A 19220-nucleotide genomic window follows, 5' to 3' on the forward strand; every position below is an offset into this window, starting at 1 on the left:
TCTAAGCATATCCAGCATGAATCCAGCTGGAGCTGCCCAAATCACCTTGCAAGTCACTGCAAAGGTCAGAAACATTTACAGTGGCAGTGCAGGTAAACAGAACTCTAAACTTCTGCTGCTAACTGCATTCCAGAAGAGACAGAATGGAAACAAATACCTCCAGAAATGACAATAAAAGTAACTGAGAACTATAATGAAAACTTACCAGCTTAGGAACAAATTGGGCTTGCCTGCCTTTAGCAGCCAGAGGGAAAAAAGTTATTTGCACATCATTAAGGATTTTCTGCAGGAAGTAGCATTTCTGGTCAGTGAAAGCCTTAACAGCAGGATCTGTCTTCAACTATTTCCAGGGAATGAGAAAGGAAACTCTTCCCCAAGCAGACCTCACTCCAGGATACACTGAAAGAGAATACCTTGGGAAATCCATTGTGATTTCTCACAGAATTCCTTGAAGAATGACCCATTTCAGGGAACAGATTCACAACTACTGGGCTTTCTTAGCAAGAACAGTTATTTCTTCAGCATTCACTTCATTTTCCCCCTTAAAGGATAAATACAGAAACTGGGGAGCACTTTCTCTCAGGAGGTGTGCTCTCCCTTCAGCATTCATATCCAGAAGGGTCTTGGCTGGTGCTCATTTTAGCCAAATTCTATCCTAAGAGAATACTGAACAGTCCTAGGAGAACTGGCCTTTTCTCTTTAGAGGGATGCATGCACAGCCTCAGTCCCATCCCCAGTGTCTGCTACAGAGCAGGATTAGGAAAAGCTACCAACCTTCAGACAGACACAGAGACACAGATAATGGAGGAAACATTGCCTTTGTAGAGGTTTACCTGGAATTACCAGCACTTCACCATCTTGAGCTTGTCTTGGAAAGCTTCTAGTGAACTTCACACAACCTCATCACTGAGGTGTCTGCAGCAGTGAGCCCAGTCTCAGGAGCACCCTTTAAAATATTCCATCTATATAAACAGAAGATCCTGTGCTCCAATCTGCCTTTCACAGTTCAAGACCCCATTCTGTTTGCATCAATTTGCTCATGAAAACTGGATTCCAGTCCTGGCATTTCCTGCCTTTTACAGAAGCTGTGCAAGAAGATAAGGATGTTCTGAGTTAGCACAGAGCACAGTGGCTGGCAGCAGCACATACAAGATGAGGGGACTGTTTGTCTTTGGAGTACATTTTATTGCAGTGTAAGTGCATTATGGAATTGAAGGGCTTTCCTTTGTCAAAGACATCACTGTCAAGCCTCACGTGCTTCTGGGCTGCCTCTGTCAGACTGCACTGCTGCACTAATGCCAAGTCATAACCAATTAGCACTTTAAATGCACCTTCATTTTACACACAACCTTTTTGACTGTGGCAAGCTCAACATAACTGCTCTAGCAGAGAGGGGTTGTAAAGCAGCATGAGCTTCAAAACATCCCCATGGAGTTCCCCTGAGCTCTGCCCTGCCAAAGTGCCTCCTTTGCAGGGTAACAGTGAAAGATCAATTACAGACAATTACAGCTCTGCCAGTCAGAGGCATAATTTCAGGTGTGTCAGGGATAAGAACACTGGCTGCCTGTACTGGTTCCAGCAGACTGATTACCTCTAAGCCTGGCTGGCCTGGGATTTAAGGCCCCTTCAAGTGTGGCAAGGTAGGGCAATTCACAGTAACACCTACTGAAAGAAAAAAGCCATCACAGATGTGCTGATTAATGCAAGTTTGGAAGTAGTTTTGAATAGCTGAAAGAATCAAATCAGAGACATGGAGCCTGCCTCTGTATTAGAGGCTGCAAAGACTCAGAACACACACTGAGGGGGAAAAGCAGCACTCCCCAAACAAACCCCATGGATGCATTCCCAGAATTAGTTGTGAGGAAGCTCAAGACAGATCCCACATCAAACACCAACTATTGTAAGAAAAACAATATTGATATCTAACTATTTGTCAGCTTCAAGGACTTGGTTATGACCTCACATGCAATTAACTCTGAGCATTTTAAGGAATTACTGCCCTTCAGTTTTGTCAGCAGTGGCTTGTGCTAGCTGGCACTTCAAATGGACATGAGTTTTGTGGTCACCAGCTCCTGAATTTCAGTTGACAGACAGGGTTGTTTGGTTCTGTAGAGGTAACAGTGTTCAAATCCAACTGCACCAACACATGCTGCTAGTTTAAGTGATCCATGAATTCCTCCAAAAAGGCCATACTAAAGATACTATACACACACCTTATTTTCAGCTACTATAAAATGGTACAAGATAAAATGATTCACTGGGTTAATGAATTTTTCATTTTTAATCACAACTGTGCAGGCACTGGTATGTATCAATAATAGAAAAATTCAAAGGTTAAAAACAGTGTACAGTTTAGCACAGCAGGCAACATTTGAATAGAAGCACATAATTTTAATTTGCTTTGAAGTTTAAAGCAATCCAAACAAAAAGTTAACTATATAAATACAGAGTAAATGCACATAGTTTACAGCCAACTACATGTATGCAAGAATAATAGCAAACCTCACATGAGTACTTGAAGTGTTCTCAATCTGTCATCTGTGAGTGTTTAGCTATGACTCTGAGGGCATAGTTATGTTCACATATGCAGGGTAGGCAGACTCTTAAATAGAAGAACTGAAAAAACTTACATAATTCAGTCTTAACAGACAAAGTTGAAAAAAGTAGTACATTTACCTAGGCACACTTGAGCATTCAGCTTGTTTTCCAAATCGGAACAGTTTAAACAGGAAGCAACATTTATAAAGGCTCTCCACTCTTGTCTCTGGAAGCATTCTTTTACAATGCTGCAGTCTGAGGAATGTTGCAGATGTCGTACAAAAAACAGACTAGCAGAAACTGTCATTAACAAACAAACAATCCGCTGTCATTAACACCTCAATCGGCAAGGGAAGATGCGGAGTGCGTTATGTAAACAGAGCTAGGGGCAGAGATGGCAAAGCGACAGGCGATGTCTCAGTTACAACTACAACACCAGGAACCTCCACAGCTCCCCCGTGTGAGCCCCTGCCAAGCACGGAGAGCGGGGCTGGCAGCGCGGATCTCCGGGCGCCGCAGGGCCGGGAGGGCCCCGCAGGGCCGGGAGGGCCCCGCAGGGCCGGGAGGGCCCCGCAGGGCCGGGAGGGCCCCGCAGGGCCGGGAGGGCCCCGCACGCCGCTCCGGACCCGTTTGCTCCGTGCCGGGACCCCGCGGAGGGCGCGCCACCTGCCGGCCGCGCCCGCCCACAGCCGGGGAAACGAGGAACGAATTCACGACTAAAGAAAAAGAGAGTCCCTCACTCGACCCATCGTCTAGCGCACACAGGTGGGACATACATACATGACACCCAAATACAAATGAACATGACCAAGTTGAAATGCACTGCTTTCAGCTCTGTAGTTAAGGATATTATTGAATGAAGCATCTTGTTATTTCCCTTGAGTTTTTATAATAAATATCAAGACAACAACATAAATAATTTAAAGATCTTTGGGAAATATATCAGAGGTAATTTTGCAGGTACTTGAGTTTAAAAATAATGAAAAATCCCGAGAAATGTTTGGGTTATGTTTGGTTATGCAAAAGAAGCCAAAATGATCACCCCTGAAGTTGAAAACAAACATTTAAAGAGGTGGAATAATAAGCTGATTGTCTGCTTTTAGCTGTTATCTCCCATATTCAACTGTCCTTGTTTAACTGTCCTACTTATCACCTCCAGGGGCTCTGCTCTTACCCAGAGAAGGCACACACACAGTACCCGGGAATACCCAGGAATGGGAGACAAACACAGAACCGAGGGACAATGTATCCAAAGAGAGGAGAGGATCTCTCATTAAGCCTAGGCTACTCCAAGGGTTCACTGTATTCATGAACTCCAAAGCTGAGTATGGTCTTTGCCAATTTAAGTTTCGGCTATGACTGTGTAATCTAGATAACCTAAGAGTGACCACTTCCTACATCACAAAAATTACAGTAAGTCACTATTACTGCATTTATTTATCTGAACAAAAGCATCACATCAAGGCTTAGGTCAGTCATAAGTACTCCAGTCTTTTCCTAGGGAGACCACTAGAAAAAGCCCACATTAAAATCATTTAAGCACTCCTTTCACTTGTTTGAGACAATCAAGCTCACCACGGTCACCCCTCAGACCATACTGTCTTTAAAATAGGGAACATTTTCCAAGCAGGGAAGTCAATACAGCACTGCAAGGTCAATGTACTTACTGTGGGTGGCTTTTAGAGAATAAGCAATTAATACAGAGAATTACATGAAACACTCAAATAATTTGACACTCTATGGAAAACATGACAAGGGTCAAAATAAAGGAAAGCAAACGAGAAAAACCCAGACTGATTGTTCTGCAAGCTTTGAGGTTTTACACAGAGCCTACAGAACCAGTGCCACAGAGATGCTATGGATTTACAGCATAAACTCCTGCACAGCTTACACAGAAATCAAACCACATGCTTTGTTTAAAGCCAAACTGCATATTACAAACATGGTTTGATTCCAGATAATCAGTAAGAGGAAGAAAGTCATAAGCCCTAAGAAGGCCACAAAGTGCATAAGAAGTCATTCATAAAATAAAGCCATTGCACATGATGCACAGTTCAAGTGTACTGAAGTACCACACTGGAAGAGCTGAGAGCACAGTTCTGTCCATGCCAGTGTAGCAGCATTTATATGGCGAAAGCTATTGACCCCAACTTATAAATGATCATCTTCCTCATGAGGATAGTGGATGCAGACTGAGAAGGTATCTGTCTGTAAAGCTGTAAAACTTCCTGTAATATTAAACTGCTTGACACTCCAGTTGTATGATTTTGGAAAATTCTGTAAATTGTGACAGCATAAACCAGCTAAGCCTCACTGCTGAATGCAAGGCATTAATGTGCAATTGGCTTCCAGAACAAAACCAATGCCTGAATAATCAGACAATGTGGAGGACAAGGTTATAGCTCAGTACACAGGCTCAAGCTGAGAGAAGTGATACAGCATTTATGAGGGGGAATGCTTTCAAGAAAATATTATTTACAATTTCTCCATCCTTCTGCACAGAGCCTGTCTGCACTGACAGGATGTATAACAACTTCAACTGTTTTCTGCTTTCTGGTCACCCTAGCCACAGTGATATGTGTTCTCCCCCAGTACTCCCATATAAACACTGGTAATCCAAGGCAGGATTTGCCAGATATTTAAGGGTAATACAGTTTGTGCTTAGGTAGCATGAAACTGAGTGAATCCTGTCTTCACAAATGGGAGGCTGGACTAGTTGAGATTTCTCATCACATTACAAATCCTTAAAAAGGCTATAAAGCGGCATTCAGCAACTTCCTTAGCTGTGTGAGTGACCTGAAAATATTGGCAAGGAAAACTGATGAGACAGGACAATGTTTCATAGGCCTCTCTGCCTTAGGAGAGGTTTCAGAAAAGAAAAAGTATGATGCAGCAGGACCAGAAGTCCACAAACACCAACATGAACAGACCAATAACCTGAAGAGTTGAACAATCAGACTCTGTCTCATTAACCCACAACACTGCTCAAACATCAAGGAAAACAAAACAAAACAATCAAGACCAAAAAGCTACAACAGGTATCACCTTTTGTAGTGAAGAAATAACTGTTCTGGGTCCCTGCACCTTATTTTGTCTTGAGGTAGCAACATGAAAAACTTCACACACTTACCACACTACCTCAGTCTCTTAATGAATCTTCAGAGCAACTAAATGGAAGTTTCAGGTATAGAAAGCTATGAAAGTACTGCCTTGCCCATTCCTCCAACAGGTTACTGTGCAGTAAAACAGAACAAAAATGATGTAGCTGAGAGCAATCACTAAGAGAAAGTAATAGGACTGCCCAGCAACATATTTCATGTCCCCTCCCTCACCCATCAGGTCTCTGAAGATGACTCAATGGCTTTGTCTAGTTTAACAGATGAAAAGAAAAGAATAATTCTGAATTAAGAGATGTATGAAGGCATTCTCTAAGGGGCAGTTCCCATTTGTCACATTGACATGAGACCACACAATAAAGGCAGCAAAATTATTCAGAGTTGCCCACAATCAACCTTCTGTTTCGTCCACAGCTGCTTGCTCCTGATAGAACGCTCCTTTAGCCCACCACATTGGCATTGACATTCAGTGGTCCACTCCAGTCTTTCAGTCTTCCACCTTCTTTCACCTTGTCACGCTGCTATCCATCAAGTAAGTAGACTACAACTTCATAGGTGGACATCATGATAGCCGTGTTTGGGATCTGTCTGATCAGGTGTGTAGTCAGACCTCGGTAAAGGGAGCCGTACCCTTCCTCTCGCACAAGCAAAGACAGAGTCTGGAAGAAAGATCTGTATTTTGTTCCCTCTTCTCTTAGTCTTGTTCGTACAACCTCTGTACAAAGAAAACCAGTGAGAAAAAAGAAAAATTGAGTGGTTACATTCACCACTTCTCATTATTTTTCCCAGCAACCGATCAGGGATTTTTACACCCCTCCCCAATCAATCTCCTAACTTCTCTTTAAAAAAGGGAGGAGGATGACAAAGAGAGTAGCAAACCAAGTATGTGTAAGAAGAGAGCAAGTATTAGATATTTGACTAAACAAGGCAAGTTCATTTGCTTAGCTACAATCCAAAAGAGGACTGTTGCTTGGGGTTACATTTTAGCTCAGAAGTTGACATAAGTTCAGTACTCAGTTCATTAACAACAACGTATACACAACTACTTTGCAGGAAGATCAAGTGCAACTGACATACATACTAGGCAGCCTGCATCCCTAGAAGGGATGGCACATTAGGGAAAATTGCTGAGTATATGGAAAGTATATGAAAAAGTACCTCTTTGAGTACCTTGGGCCATATCCTGGCCAATCCCTTGGCAAAATAAACATTGCCTAAGAAAAGGTCATGCTGGACATCCACTGTAAAGCACTTTCATTTCTGAATAATATATTCACACTGACCTGCTAAAACTGATATTCAGACAGGGAAATATTTCTTGAGCAAGTAAACCAAAGCTAGCTACAAATCTCACTAAGACTCCCTCTGATGGCTCTGCCTCAGGGTCTCAGCTGCACATGTCCCACTTACCATGGGGATATGCTATTGATGTTGCACACGTTTTGGAAGTGGCAGCAGCCATCATCATCCGAACAAAGTCCGATGCTTCTTTGACCGATTCTTCCTCATTGTCCATGGCACCAGCAGTCTTATACTCCAGTAATTTTTTCTTAATACTCTCATAAATGACAAAGTGAATAACAGTCTCAGATATGCCTGCGTAGGACGCAGACATTCCCCGGTAAAAGCCTCTAAAGCCATCCAGGCGATAAACTTTGCGGGCACACTCAAACGCGCTCATTCGCTTTTCTCCACGATTCCTACAAAGGAGAAAACAAGTCAGTATCAACTGCTGCAACCAGAGAGACTGGAAAATTAATTCAACAGGTTTGTAGTGACAAGAAGACTTAGGAAATACTCAACACTGATGCTGAGGGGCTCCAAGTCACAGTCTCAAAGGCCTTCAGCACTAAACACAGGTAAAGCATTACAGGGAATCCAAGCCAAACTTCACACAGTGACTAAAGACAAAATATCACAGTGAAACGCTGGGTAGCTTTAGGCCTCCCCAACTCTCATACAATAAACTGCTGGGAAACAGACTCCCAAATGGACTATCAATGTCAGCAACTCATGAGAAAAATGACCATTTCCTTTTGCATAATGAATTTGCCCTGATTGTTACCTCAATAAAGAGCTCCACAGCATTCAGTGGCTAAGAGCTGAAAGAGCAGCCCTCAGCATTACAGCTCTCAGCAAACAACTGGCACAGCAACCAGTCCAACACTGGGAGCTGTTGTTTGACTGAACTAAGCCACTGCTGATGTCAAGGAAAATGCTCATTAAACATACCTATTTCAAGCAGTATTTGGCAAATGAAGTTTTATTCTCATTTTGAGCTTGCTCACTGAATTGAGCTGTGCATACTGAAGTAGTTAGATTACTGTACACAACTATGCAAACCCATGACAACTCTGTAAAGATGTGCTTCACTACAGCTGCAAGTGCAGGCACATGGACTGTGCCAGCAGAGGTCTAAGTGAGCAAGTCAGAATAAAAAGAAATGGGGATGTTTAAAGCATTTTCCTAAACATTTCCTATAATACTGAATCTGTATTTCAGCAATGTTTAGCTCAACAGTTAAAGAGAATGTATTACTGAATGAAAATGTAAGCATATGGTTGGTAGAACATGATTTTAATGAAACTGTTAACCTTTTAATTCATTAGAAATTTGCTGGTCAGTCCACTACAGTGCCTCAAGCATGTCTCAGAACAGATTAAAAAGAAAAGTGATAGTGTAACTTGTAGAGAGACCAGCATCAACCTTGCAAATCTGAAATGCTGAATGTTTAAGAATACACTCCATTCTGGAGTGAGAAGAGATTCACAAGACTTTAGTACAATGTTATCATAGCAGTGAGGTTCCCTATTAGCACTTTACCTTGCATCAAGCTGTAATCGTGTCTTCACCAACCAAATGGGATTAGTTGTTGTGATCGCAGTAAAGCCTAAAAAATGTAAAACCAACATAATTAGATGTGATAATATCACAAGAACAGATGCATCTAAATTCCAAATGCACACAGTTAAGGTACAGTGGATGCAAAAACTCGGACTATACTGATTTTGCTCAAGTCCCCATTTTGTGAATCCATACAGCCAATAAACACTTAAATTGTTTTTAAATTTTACATTAATATTGAATAAGTTTGATTCTTAGCACGAGATGCCCCGTATAAAAAAAAGCCAAATTAAGTACAGTTCTCTGCCTATCTAATACCAACCCTGTTTTGACACCACAGAACAGCAATGCCAACTAGACAAATGTCAGCCAATTGGGCAAAAAAGTCAATAAGAATGCATTGCAGAGACAGCAATAGCAATTTGAGATGCTATAAAACATGGCCTCAATTTACTTTGTTACCTGAAATACAATCCGAGTTTAAAAGCATGCAGACTGAATAAATACTACTTTTGGTGCAGTTAAAAGGCATTTATTACTGCAAATTAGGAGACCTTTTAATACTGAACTATAAAGAGCAGTTATATTTGAGTGCTAATCTTTTATTTAGTATTCAAAGCAGAGATTGTTGGCTGGCCTTGGGATACTTTTATAAGCATATGAGTGTTTAAATTGTTAAAAGTAAACACTATGACTTCTAACTATTCAGACAGACAGCAACTACTCAGGCTTGCATAAGGGCCAAGGGTTAAAGCTTTGATTTTCAGTCCACTAAAGAAAACAGAAGAAAAAGAAAAAAGGAAACAAAAAAGAAAAAAGGAAAAAAGAAAAAAAAAAAAGAAGTAAGAATTACTCTTACTTCTGCACAACTGTGGAGAGAGAGAGAGAGAGAAAGCAGAGTGAAAGGCAGCTCTGAAAAAAAGTAAAATTAAAAAAATCATCTCAAGCTGCAATACCACACATGCACCATCAATGAGGTGTCATGTCTGCAGGAGAGAATAGGAAAAGGGAAAAGCTGGAACATGGCCAGGCAAGAGATGATAAATTTAGACACTTGCTCTCTACGTGACACACATGGCTGGTTTATAACTACAAAGACACACTGCCCTCCTGCACAGGGATGGACTGGGTGTGTGGGGAAGGACAGAGTTACCTTGCTCAGGGCATGGCTGGGGCACAGTACTTATCCAGCAACAGGCTATTGATAAGCTCTTTGATCAGATCACTAACAGCTCACAGAAGCAGATTTAGCAGAACTGGTTGCATACATGTTACTCCTGCTCAATCACAATCTAGGTTTACATTGCACACAAAGGTCTGCAATACTCAGAAATGCCAGGGGATCTTAACTGTTCTAAGGCTTGATCTGTGCCCACCCTCAAAGCTTAAACAGGTCATTATGGTTTTCAATTCAGGTTCTTAAAAAAAAATTATCAGATTTGGCAGCTACTAAGATTGAGATGGTTTTATACACCAGAAGAATGAAAACAGATTGGAGGCTTCTGTTCAATTTTCTAATTAAACAGATTTTTAAACTGGCTCAAACTACTTAACTAAGCAACTTCCTATGGTAGATAATAAAGATTTGGAATTGGCTTTTTTTTTCCTGATTCACTACTCATTCTTCCTATATCTCAGTACTTCTTTATAACCTTCACATAATGCAGTGAAATCCTAACAATCCAAGAGTTCTATATCTCTATTTAATGGAGGCAAATGATGTAAAAACTCAAAGCACTCGGGAAAAACTCGGCCAAAACAAGGCATGAGATGTTTTTAAAACACCACATGTGCAAAACAGGTTCTGTAGCTCAAGCAGCCATAACCTGTCTGACCTGTCACTCCATGTCACAGAAACTCCACTGATTCCAGTAGTGCTTGAGCCGGAGTCATCTACTCTAAAAGGAAACTTCATTCTTGCATGGTTTTATTTCTTTACACTGGCACTAATAAAGTTTTAATTTTGGCTTCCAATCAGAATCTTTGTGGCATGAAGTGCACTAGGAAATGCACAGAACTGCGACAAAGGCTTTGAAATAAGGTGGGGGAAAATATCACTCACTTTCCCTACCAAGACATCTTCCATGAAAGACTTCTCTAAAAAACCAAAATTAGTTCTCAAGTCTCTCCTAGTTCTTAATTACAAGTTAACAAAGGCAAAAATCTTTTTGCATTCCTATTAAAGGAAGAATTTTGTAACTCTTAGGCTGTAACATATGGCCTTTCTCCTTCATATTCAACTCAAAATAAAGGTGTCTGCAAATCCTGAATCTGGAGCGGGCAATGCATAGGTGCCATCAGTGGGTGAGTAGAGTATATTGGTAATTTCCAGGGAAGAGTGGTTGGCACAGGATGCAGCCCCTACTCTACTGAAAACTGCATTCCTGGGGTCACTCTAAGCATTATTTAAATGTAGGATCAGATACTCAGCAACATGGCCAGTATTTTTTCCCATGGCTGTCACAGGCCTAAGCTGACAGTTCAAACCAAAGTTTTCAAATCAAAGGGCCTCCAATAATTCAGGTTTCAAGGTGAGATAACTACAGGTCAATTCTTACAGCTAATGTAGCAAATGCAGTTAGTTGAAGAAGAAAAAGGAATTGTGTGGTGCTGACACCAAGGAAAGCCCTCCAAAACATGAAATATACCATTTAGGATCCTTGAGAAGATAAACTTTGATTTTTAAATACGGAAAATCTGTAGCAAAAATATTTGTTAAAACAAACTTTGGGGGTTTTCAACAACTGCCATGAAGATCCATCAATTGTTTCCTTTTTTCTTTTTAAAAGCCTTAATAATCTTTATAATCCTTTACAGTGCCTATCAATGTGTTGCACCCTCAAGAAAGATCCCAGATTCATGAAAAAGTACAGGTAAATCTGGCAATACTACAAACTTCTGTAGTTTTATTTTATTTTATCCCAGCTTCAGACAGAATTATCTCAATCTACTTTTTCAGCTATCCCAGCTACTGACAGGTAAGATCCCAGGTATTCCTATTATGCATCATATTTCAAAGGATAGGGTTGGTGCTTTTTAATCTATAAGCCAATGTAATTGATACAGACGCATGTGAACATGGAATGATGAATAAAAATTTAAAAGTAGTAAAATAAAAACAAACCAAAAGAATAAAAGAAAGAGACAGAAAGGATTATATACACATATTAAAAAAGAAAAAGAACAGAGGTCTTTGAAATAAATGTGACAACACAGAATATCAGCTGCAGCATTTTAAAGGCAGCTCTGGAATACTGGGAAAAAAACCTCCCAAAATGCCTTGTTTAACCCAGTAGGGGCTTTCAGTTGACCAGAGCTAAGGAGAGTAGCAGCTCTCAGTGAAAGGTATTTCCTACCTTTCCCTGAACGGCACAGAAAAAAAAAAAAATCACTCTAAACAGAGTTAAGGAAAAGTGATGTCTTTGCACAATGCACATCATCTGAGTTCAAGCTACAAGTGTGTTCCCCTTACGGTGTTTATTCAATAATATCACAAACCCAAGGTGTGGTTCTTACACTAGAGGCTGCAAGAGACGCTCAGTTCAGTACTCACGAGGTTTAAGTTAGTCCATATTGCTGCAGGAAGTGACCTGCGGAGGGGGAGCATGAGATGACACGATCTCACTCTTTTCACGGGAGAAATGTACAGTAAATGCCTAAAATAGACACAGGCTTTTCTGTATCATAACAACAAGCAGTGACCTCATCAGACACAAGTGTACAAATCGAATCCCAGCGGAAGGATTTGTCAGTTATTGGGAAATCTAACTGTTTGCAGGTAAAAGTTTAGGAAAAAAAGAAAGAAAAATAATCAAAACAGGCCACAGATATTAAAATAGATGTGTAAAATGCACTGAGTACTGAAATTTCTGCTCATTTGCAGCAATTTAATTTTATACCTCCAAATACTTACCTATATAGAAAATTTACAAGTGAAACCTCCTCCTTCCCCACTCCCTTGAAAATACTATTCACTAAAGCTAGCCTAGTCTTAGGACAGAAAAGATGCCTTATGAAATCCAACTTTCTAAGGTCAGTGAACTAAATATGCATTTTATTTGGTATGAATTAACTGTGTACATGGTATTAGAAACTTACAAAGTAATGTATCTCTAAGTAATAAACTGATCCCAATTATTTTTAAATAAATAAATATTAGTAATTTTTTAAAAAATCTGCATTTGGGTTGGTTTGCCAGTAAAACTCTAGAAAAAAATAGCAAAAGCATACAAGGCAAAGTAGTTTTGCAGCAGATTTGCAACCATGTTTTCTGATTGAGGCTGTAAATCATTAAAAAAGCAAACAAGAAAGCCATACAGGAATCAAGTGTCACATTCAGTTCTCTACAGCTTTTCTTCTTTGTGGTGAGAGAGGTTGAGTGCAATGAGAAGGCAGAGTTTATAGTGAATCTGAGAATTTAGCCTAACTTGGAAATGTCCAGAAATCAACTCTCTTCACACAAGCAAACAGTCTTGTACCAAGCTCAGATATATTCCCTGCCCTAGTTTGCAAAAAGAGAACCATGTTTATGCTCAGGAGTAAGCAAAAAGGATTGCTGAGTACTTCTTCATGTCAACACAGATATTTTAGGTATGAAGGGGATGTGCTCTGTATGCTGGAAACTAGCACAGCAAGAAGACAGCATTCATTTCTGCTTGCATAAGGCATCAGTTACTAATATGCAGATACTTCACTCTCCTTAGAATAAAACAAACTCAGTAAAAGAACCTTAAAACCATAAATATATATTTTGAGAATGAAGAATCAGGCCTAAAACCAACCAACAAAAAAATATGCTTAAAATACTATACATCAGCTTTTCACTCCCAAAACCACCAAGTGCACAAAACCATCCTTATTTAATAATGACATCAGTCTAGCCTGAGACATGTATTAGCACATTATACAAATAAACAGAATGTAAAGTTGACTGAAGTTCACTATTTGCAGTACTTTAATAAAACAATGTTACAATTATGTTGTTTAAAAACATATTTTTGCATCATTACTGTATTTTGCAACCTACAGGAAAAGCTATGTAAGTGCAAATCCCACTTCATGCTAATTAGGTATTAGACTTTATGAAACAGAAAGGTCATATCCAAAAAAATACCAACCCACCAAAGAACCACCAACAAAACAACAACCCTCATTTAAGACTGAATTACTCAATTCCTTACTGAAACCAATGGCAGCTGAAAAAGAAAAACACCAATACTGATTATTTTTTTTGCTAATTCTGAAGTATTTATCCTCCTTGCCAATTCTGAAACCTTGGGTTCCAAAGCAAATATTGCAATGATCCTATGTATTAACCTGTCAACCAAGTAAGAGCTCACATTTGATCTTGTCCCTGTTATTTTGCCATTTCTTTAAGGTGATTTGCATCATACAGCAATACAAACCTTGCAGGTAAAACTGTTAATGGCTGGTTTAAGTGCATTTTCTGAAATATATTAGAATTACAAAAACAAGGTTAGCACATTCCCAAGAAAGCACTGTTAACTGCAGTCCTTTTCATATATCAGAATAACACCAGAAGAGAGAACTGAAATGTTTATCAAAGAACCTGAGAATTTCTGTACTGTGCAGTGCCAAGACCTATGGTGTGAGCCTGCACTGAGCATTCTGTTTCACTGACTGTGGTTTAGAAATACAACTGCAGAACCTGGGAAGTATGAGAAGGTGAACAGCCCCAAGAGCAGTTCAATGCTAGAACTTGTACACAAAAGGAAAAAAAGGCAAACAGCAATAAAGGCTCAAATCCATTTCCCAGTTTACTGCAGCTGCATGTACAAATGCACAACACCAACCTTCTGAAGGGGAGCAGCTACAGAGCTCCATGACAAGCCACAGCCTGAGGCTGCAAACACCCAGGAAAAGGCACTACAGCACATCCCCACAAATGTGCTTTACAGAATGAGGGCAGCAGCTTCCAAAGATGAGGAACACTCAGAATCTTCACTTGTCTGCAGCACTGCATGAGATGCACAAGTTGCCTTCAATTGAGGACAGATCTGTTTATTCCCCCCCACACTTCCCCCTGCCCCCAAATTAAGGGCATGTTTTATTCCCTTGACAAGGACCTGAAGACTCTTCATCTTTCTTGATGCAATTAACTGATTAGGCTGAACTCTACATTAAATCCCTTTCCATCCCATTCCCCATGCTATTCACCAACAAACAAAACCACTCACTTCTAGATCATTAAAAACCAAACACTGCATTGTCTGACTTGGGCAAAATAAAGGAGCTCTTCTTACACCTTAAAGATTAAAAACTGTCACAACATTTCATGTGCCAGAGATGAACATTAGTGCCATTTAGGTATAAAGCTAATGTCACTTATATTTTATATACTATGTAATATATCTCCATGTATCAGATTATTAGCAAGCATTAAATAGAAAACAAATCCTATTCCTTATTCTGTTATCACTCCTTTATCAGTCCATTCCAGATTGCCAGTACTCACATTCTACAGACTGGCTGTAACATTTGACAGGACTTAGGAACTTCAACAATTAAATTGTCAGAATTCATCTGTAAAGTGCCCATGGCCCATAAAAAACCCTGAACATTTGTTTTTGGGCAGGAAGGGCACAAGCAACAACAGATAAAGTGTTGCCAACTCATGTTTTGATTTTATCAGCATGAGTCCATGACCATAACTCAGCTCAGTTGCCTTTAACTCCCCCTTGTTAATGATCCCAAAGCACAGAATATTCAAATCAAGCAACAAACACTTGTAGCTGCTAAAATACACCAAAGCTACACTGCAGATATAAAACAGGAATTATTTCTACAGAGATGAAAATACATGAGAACTAGGAAAAATCTGCTCTTCTCTGACTTTTTAGTGGCAGAGCAAACTTCTCATAGACTGGTATATGAACAAAGGAGGAGGGACTGTTACATATAATTTACACAAATAACTGCAGGCACATTTCTGAAGGACAAAAATAATTAAAATATACAAAGCTGTAGCAGAGTGGTGGTAAAAAAACTGATTAGGAAGAATTAAACCAGGAGTCAGTGCAAACACTGTTCATAGCTTACACAGCAACAAGTTACTGTTTTGAAAGGTTACATTTTTCATTTCATAAGTTTACAACTGAAAAAGCAGGCATGGAGGTTTTCTAGAGAAGACTGTTCACACACCCTGTTATCTATCACTTAGTGCAGTTTCATGCATACATTCTCCAGAGAGCCTGTTTAATGACAGACCAAGGCAGATAACCAGTAAAAAGGCATAATTCAATTACTGAGCACGCTCTGTTTTGTTGGTTTTTTTTCCATATTTATTGTCACCTCTTATTTGCAGATATGATTGTAGGTTGAAGCTAAAAAGTTACAGATCCTTACCTGCCACACCAGCTGAAATCATGTGTACCTGGGTAGAATCTGGATTGAAAATATTGTTCAACTTTTCCTTGCAATTTGAGTAAGCAGCAAAATATATTGCTCTAAAATTAGAACAAAATCAAAGTTATAATATGCTTTACATTTCCAAATTCTCAACAAGCAGCACCAATGACTTCACTGACTGAAGATTATCTTGGGCTATAACTCCCTTCCCCAGTGAAGAACTACTCAAGGATTAATTCTTGCAATGTAGTGGGACTATTCTAGAAATGACATAAAGAACCTAAACATGACACTTTTTTTCCACACAACAACTCCAATTACCAACTAGTGAGGGGGAGGACAGATAATTTCAAATATGGCAATGATGTTTGTGACACTAGGAAGTTCAGCCAGAGAAGAAAAGCACTAAAGAAGTTTTAGTATTCTTCAACATAAATAATAGAAACTTTCTCTAATGGACCTAAAGTCATTTCAGTAGCAGGACAATTTGAAGAAAACTACCAAGTATGCAGCTTCATAAAAGAAACAAACACTCTTATTACTATAGCATTTAACATTTAAATGTTGATAACTTGATGTTATAAATATTTATACTTTAAATGCTAGAACAGCTCTGAAGCTGTGACTCACATTTTGTTTCCAGACTTCTATTTATAATAGACGCTGATTTTTGTCTCTCAACACACCATGAAAAATGTTGTAAACTTGTGTTACGCAAATCTGTGAGCTGGTATCCAAACAAAGCTAGCAAAGTCAGCAACCCAATTCAATATATTACAAAAAATGGTTGCTTTCACTCATTACATCCAAAAAACTTATTTTAAGCACATATAAACCTCACACTTCAGGTTGTAATTCAGTTGTTTTAAATCTACAGACACCCTTCTGCAAGAGAAAAAAAATGAATGTGCCACTTTTCCCAAGCAGAACATTAACCTCATTAGCCGTGTGAACATGTTTTTCTTTATTACAAAGAAGATAAAGTGCTTGCTTTACGGGTGTAATTTCTAAAATGGAACCTGAACTCGGTTAAGTACACTGGATGTGTTATGAAATATGCTTCTCTGCAGCTTATTTATACAAAGAGCTGATGTTAAATCCACTTAGCTAATGCTTAATTGAAATGAAGTACTGGTTGAAGACAGAATCAGCCAGAGGGAAATGAAGATGTGCTTACAAAAAAGGTTTACACAGTACATCAAGCAGACATTTTAGCAAGCTAAGTATTTCACCTAGGGGAAGAACCAAAGGGAAACAGAAGATTTAACATATAATTAATTGAAAAGAAATATGTATTTTTTTCCAACTGAGGATCTTCTTCATGGAGGATAGTCACTTATGCAATGGATCCCATTCCTGGGTAAAAATTGCTTTTAAAGTGATACCAATATTGAAGATTTGGTAGAACAAACTGATCTATTGCACAAAAGTACAGGCTCTCCAGACTAGGAAGTGCTGATATCCCATAGGTGTCAAGAACAAAAATGCTGCTGGGTTTACTTCAGCTTTTCCAAAGGGCAGTGCTAAGTTAGTGATATGAAAGCACCTCTGATATTCCTAAATCCTTTAAAAAATTGCTAAAATAAAGATAACCTAATTATTTCATTAAGTATTTTTCTTATTTATGCAGAGGATCTAAAGAACACTACCTCATCAGAGCTAAAGTTCAGCTTAGTAGTATTTTTCAGAAACCTCCAAATACTTCAAACCAGTAAAGTTAAGATGATCTCCCACTGAATGTGCAGGAGATAGGAATGTTTTCTCTTCAAACAAAGCAAATAAACAAAAGCAAGGCACTAAGTCAAGGGAAGAATAAAACCTTTGTGGAATATAATCCCTCTGCATAAAGGCTCTTCTCTTAAACAGAGAAGGAAAAAAAGGAGCCAGGAAACAACTTCCAGTATCCTTATCCAGGCCTAAGGAATATATTAATTTTACACAGCTTTTATACTTTTTCCATGTATTCTCCCATTTTTGGGCTGAACTTCAGCTGACAGCTCTATGTAAGGATAAATTCAAACTCTGGCAAAATGTTCTCTCTCTGCCTGCCAGCAGCAGCTGAGGAACTGGAGTATTTGTGCTGATGCAGAGCAACAGACACCAGTGCCAACTAGATCAGATTTACATCCTCAGCCCTGCAGTGCCCCAGTACCCTTTGGAGCCCAGGCCACTGCTGGCTCTGCTTTCCCTGGAACAGCTGCTAAGTCTCTCCTCCTACCCAGTGTCTCACTCTTTTTATATCACAACAGGCTTCCTCCTGCAAGGGGGCACCAGGCTGTGCTTTACCAGAACTCAGGAAGGAAGACCCAGTGTTTGAGGCTACAAGCACATAATTGCTTCCTGAAGATGATGGATTAACTGGAAGCTACCTTGGTATTTTCCAAGATCCAAACTTGTCGCTTACATGTGCAATTCCTTAAGAATTTTTCTTTTTAACTGGACAAAACTCTGCATAAGGGATAGCACAGTAAATACTACTCAATAGCATATAGGATAGGAAATGCTGAGAGAGCTGGAGCTCTGGAGTACCTAAATGGGTCAATTCCTCAGGCAAAAAGTTACCCCAGGAACCAAAGGTTACCTGCTGCTAATTAAGTATTTACAACTGCAGATGCAAGACTTATTTCAAATACACATTAAAGCCTTTAATGTATTTCATTTGTTGTGCATGTTTGTATTTACCTGGAAGGAGCAACACCAACTAAATTAGGACCCAGCCCTCTGAACAGAGAACGAGGGCCTTCATTTTGCAAGATCATCCTAGAAAACAAGAAGACAATACTGTAACACTCAAAGCAAAATTAAGGAATGCACTAAGCACCAAAACTACATCATGTTTCATAGTTATTGGCAATAATACAGTGTGGACCACAAAGAAAATTAGTCATTTCCTAGAATCACCATAAAAAATTCTATTATGGCTCCAAATACCATGAAAAGCATAAACTAAATGCAGAAATAAGACTTGAGATCTCACATATAATGAGATACAGATTTAACAGACTGAAATACAGATTTAACTTATATGTAGGAACACATACATGTACAGAGTTCTCTGTTAGGAAGTTAAAGAAAGTGTCTTTGAATTAGAGAGAAAATACTAAGCATGGAAACATTACCATTCATGTAGGTTGTAGATTGTTCAGGAGCAAAAATACTTCATTCTACACTACACTCCTTTCACCACCCTTCAGCTCCCAGTGTTTGTGAACTTTGAGTGGCAGGGCAACCTTGCACATTTGTGGAATTTACAGGAAAGTGTGGTACAAGCAGTGAGTTGAGACTTCAAATAGGGCATTTTTAGTCCTTTAATTTGCAATATGGATCCCACAGAGTTGGGGATTTTAGGAAGAG

The 19220-nt window shown here is 39.3% G+C and overlaps 1 protein-coding gene across 1 annotated transcript in view; it reads right to left on the reverse strand.

Moving 5' to 3' along the window:
• Window positions 1–2262: 2262 nt before the first annotated feature.
• SLC25A36 (solute carrier family 25 member 36) overlaps window positions 2263–19220 on the reverse strand; it is a 29757-nt gene continuing 12799 nt past the window's right edge. The window contains exons 3-7 of the mRNA XM_054638911.2: window positions 18549–18626; window positions 15864–15964; window positions 8478–8544; window positions 7065–7354; window positions 2263–6369 (exon numbers count right to left, since the gene is read on the reverse strand). Coding sequence (XP_054494886.1) covers window positions 6176–6369; window positions 7065–7354; window positions 8478–8544; window positions 15864–15964; window positions 18549–18626 — 730 coding nt within the window. The 3' untranslated portion in view covers window positions 2263–6175. The remainder of the gene's footprint in view (window positions 6370–7064; window positions 7355–8477; window positions 8545–15863; window positions 15965–18548; window positions 18627–19220) is intronic.

The sequence above is a fragment of the Agelaius phoeniceus genome, chromosome 10 (genome assembly GCF_051311805.1).
Source record: "Agelaius phoeniceus isolate bAgePho1 chromosome 10, bAgePho1.hap1, whole genome shotgun sequence".
NCBI lineage: Eukaryota > Metazoa > Chordata > Aves > Passeriformes > Icteridae > Agelaius > Agelaius phoeniceus.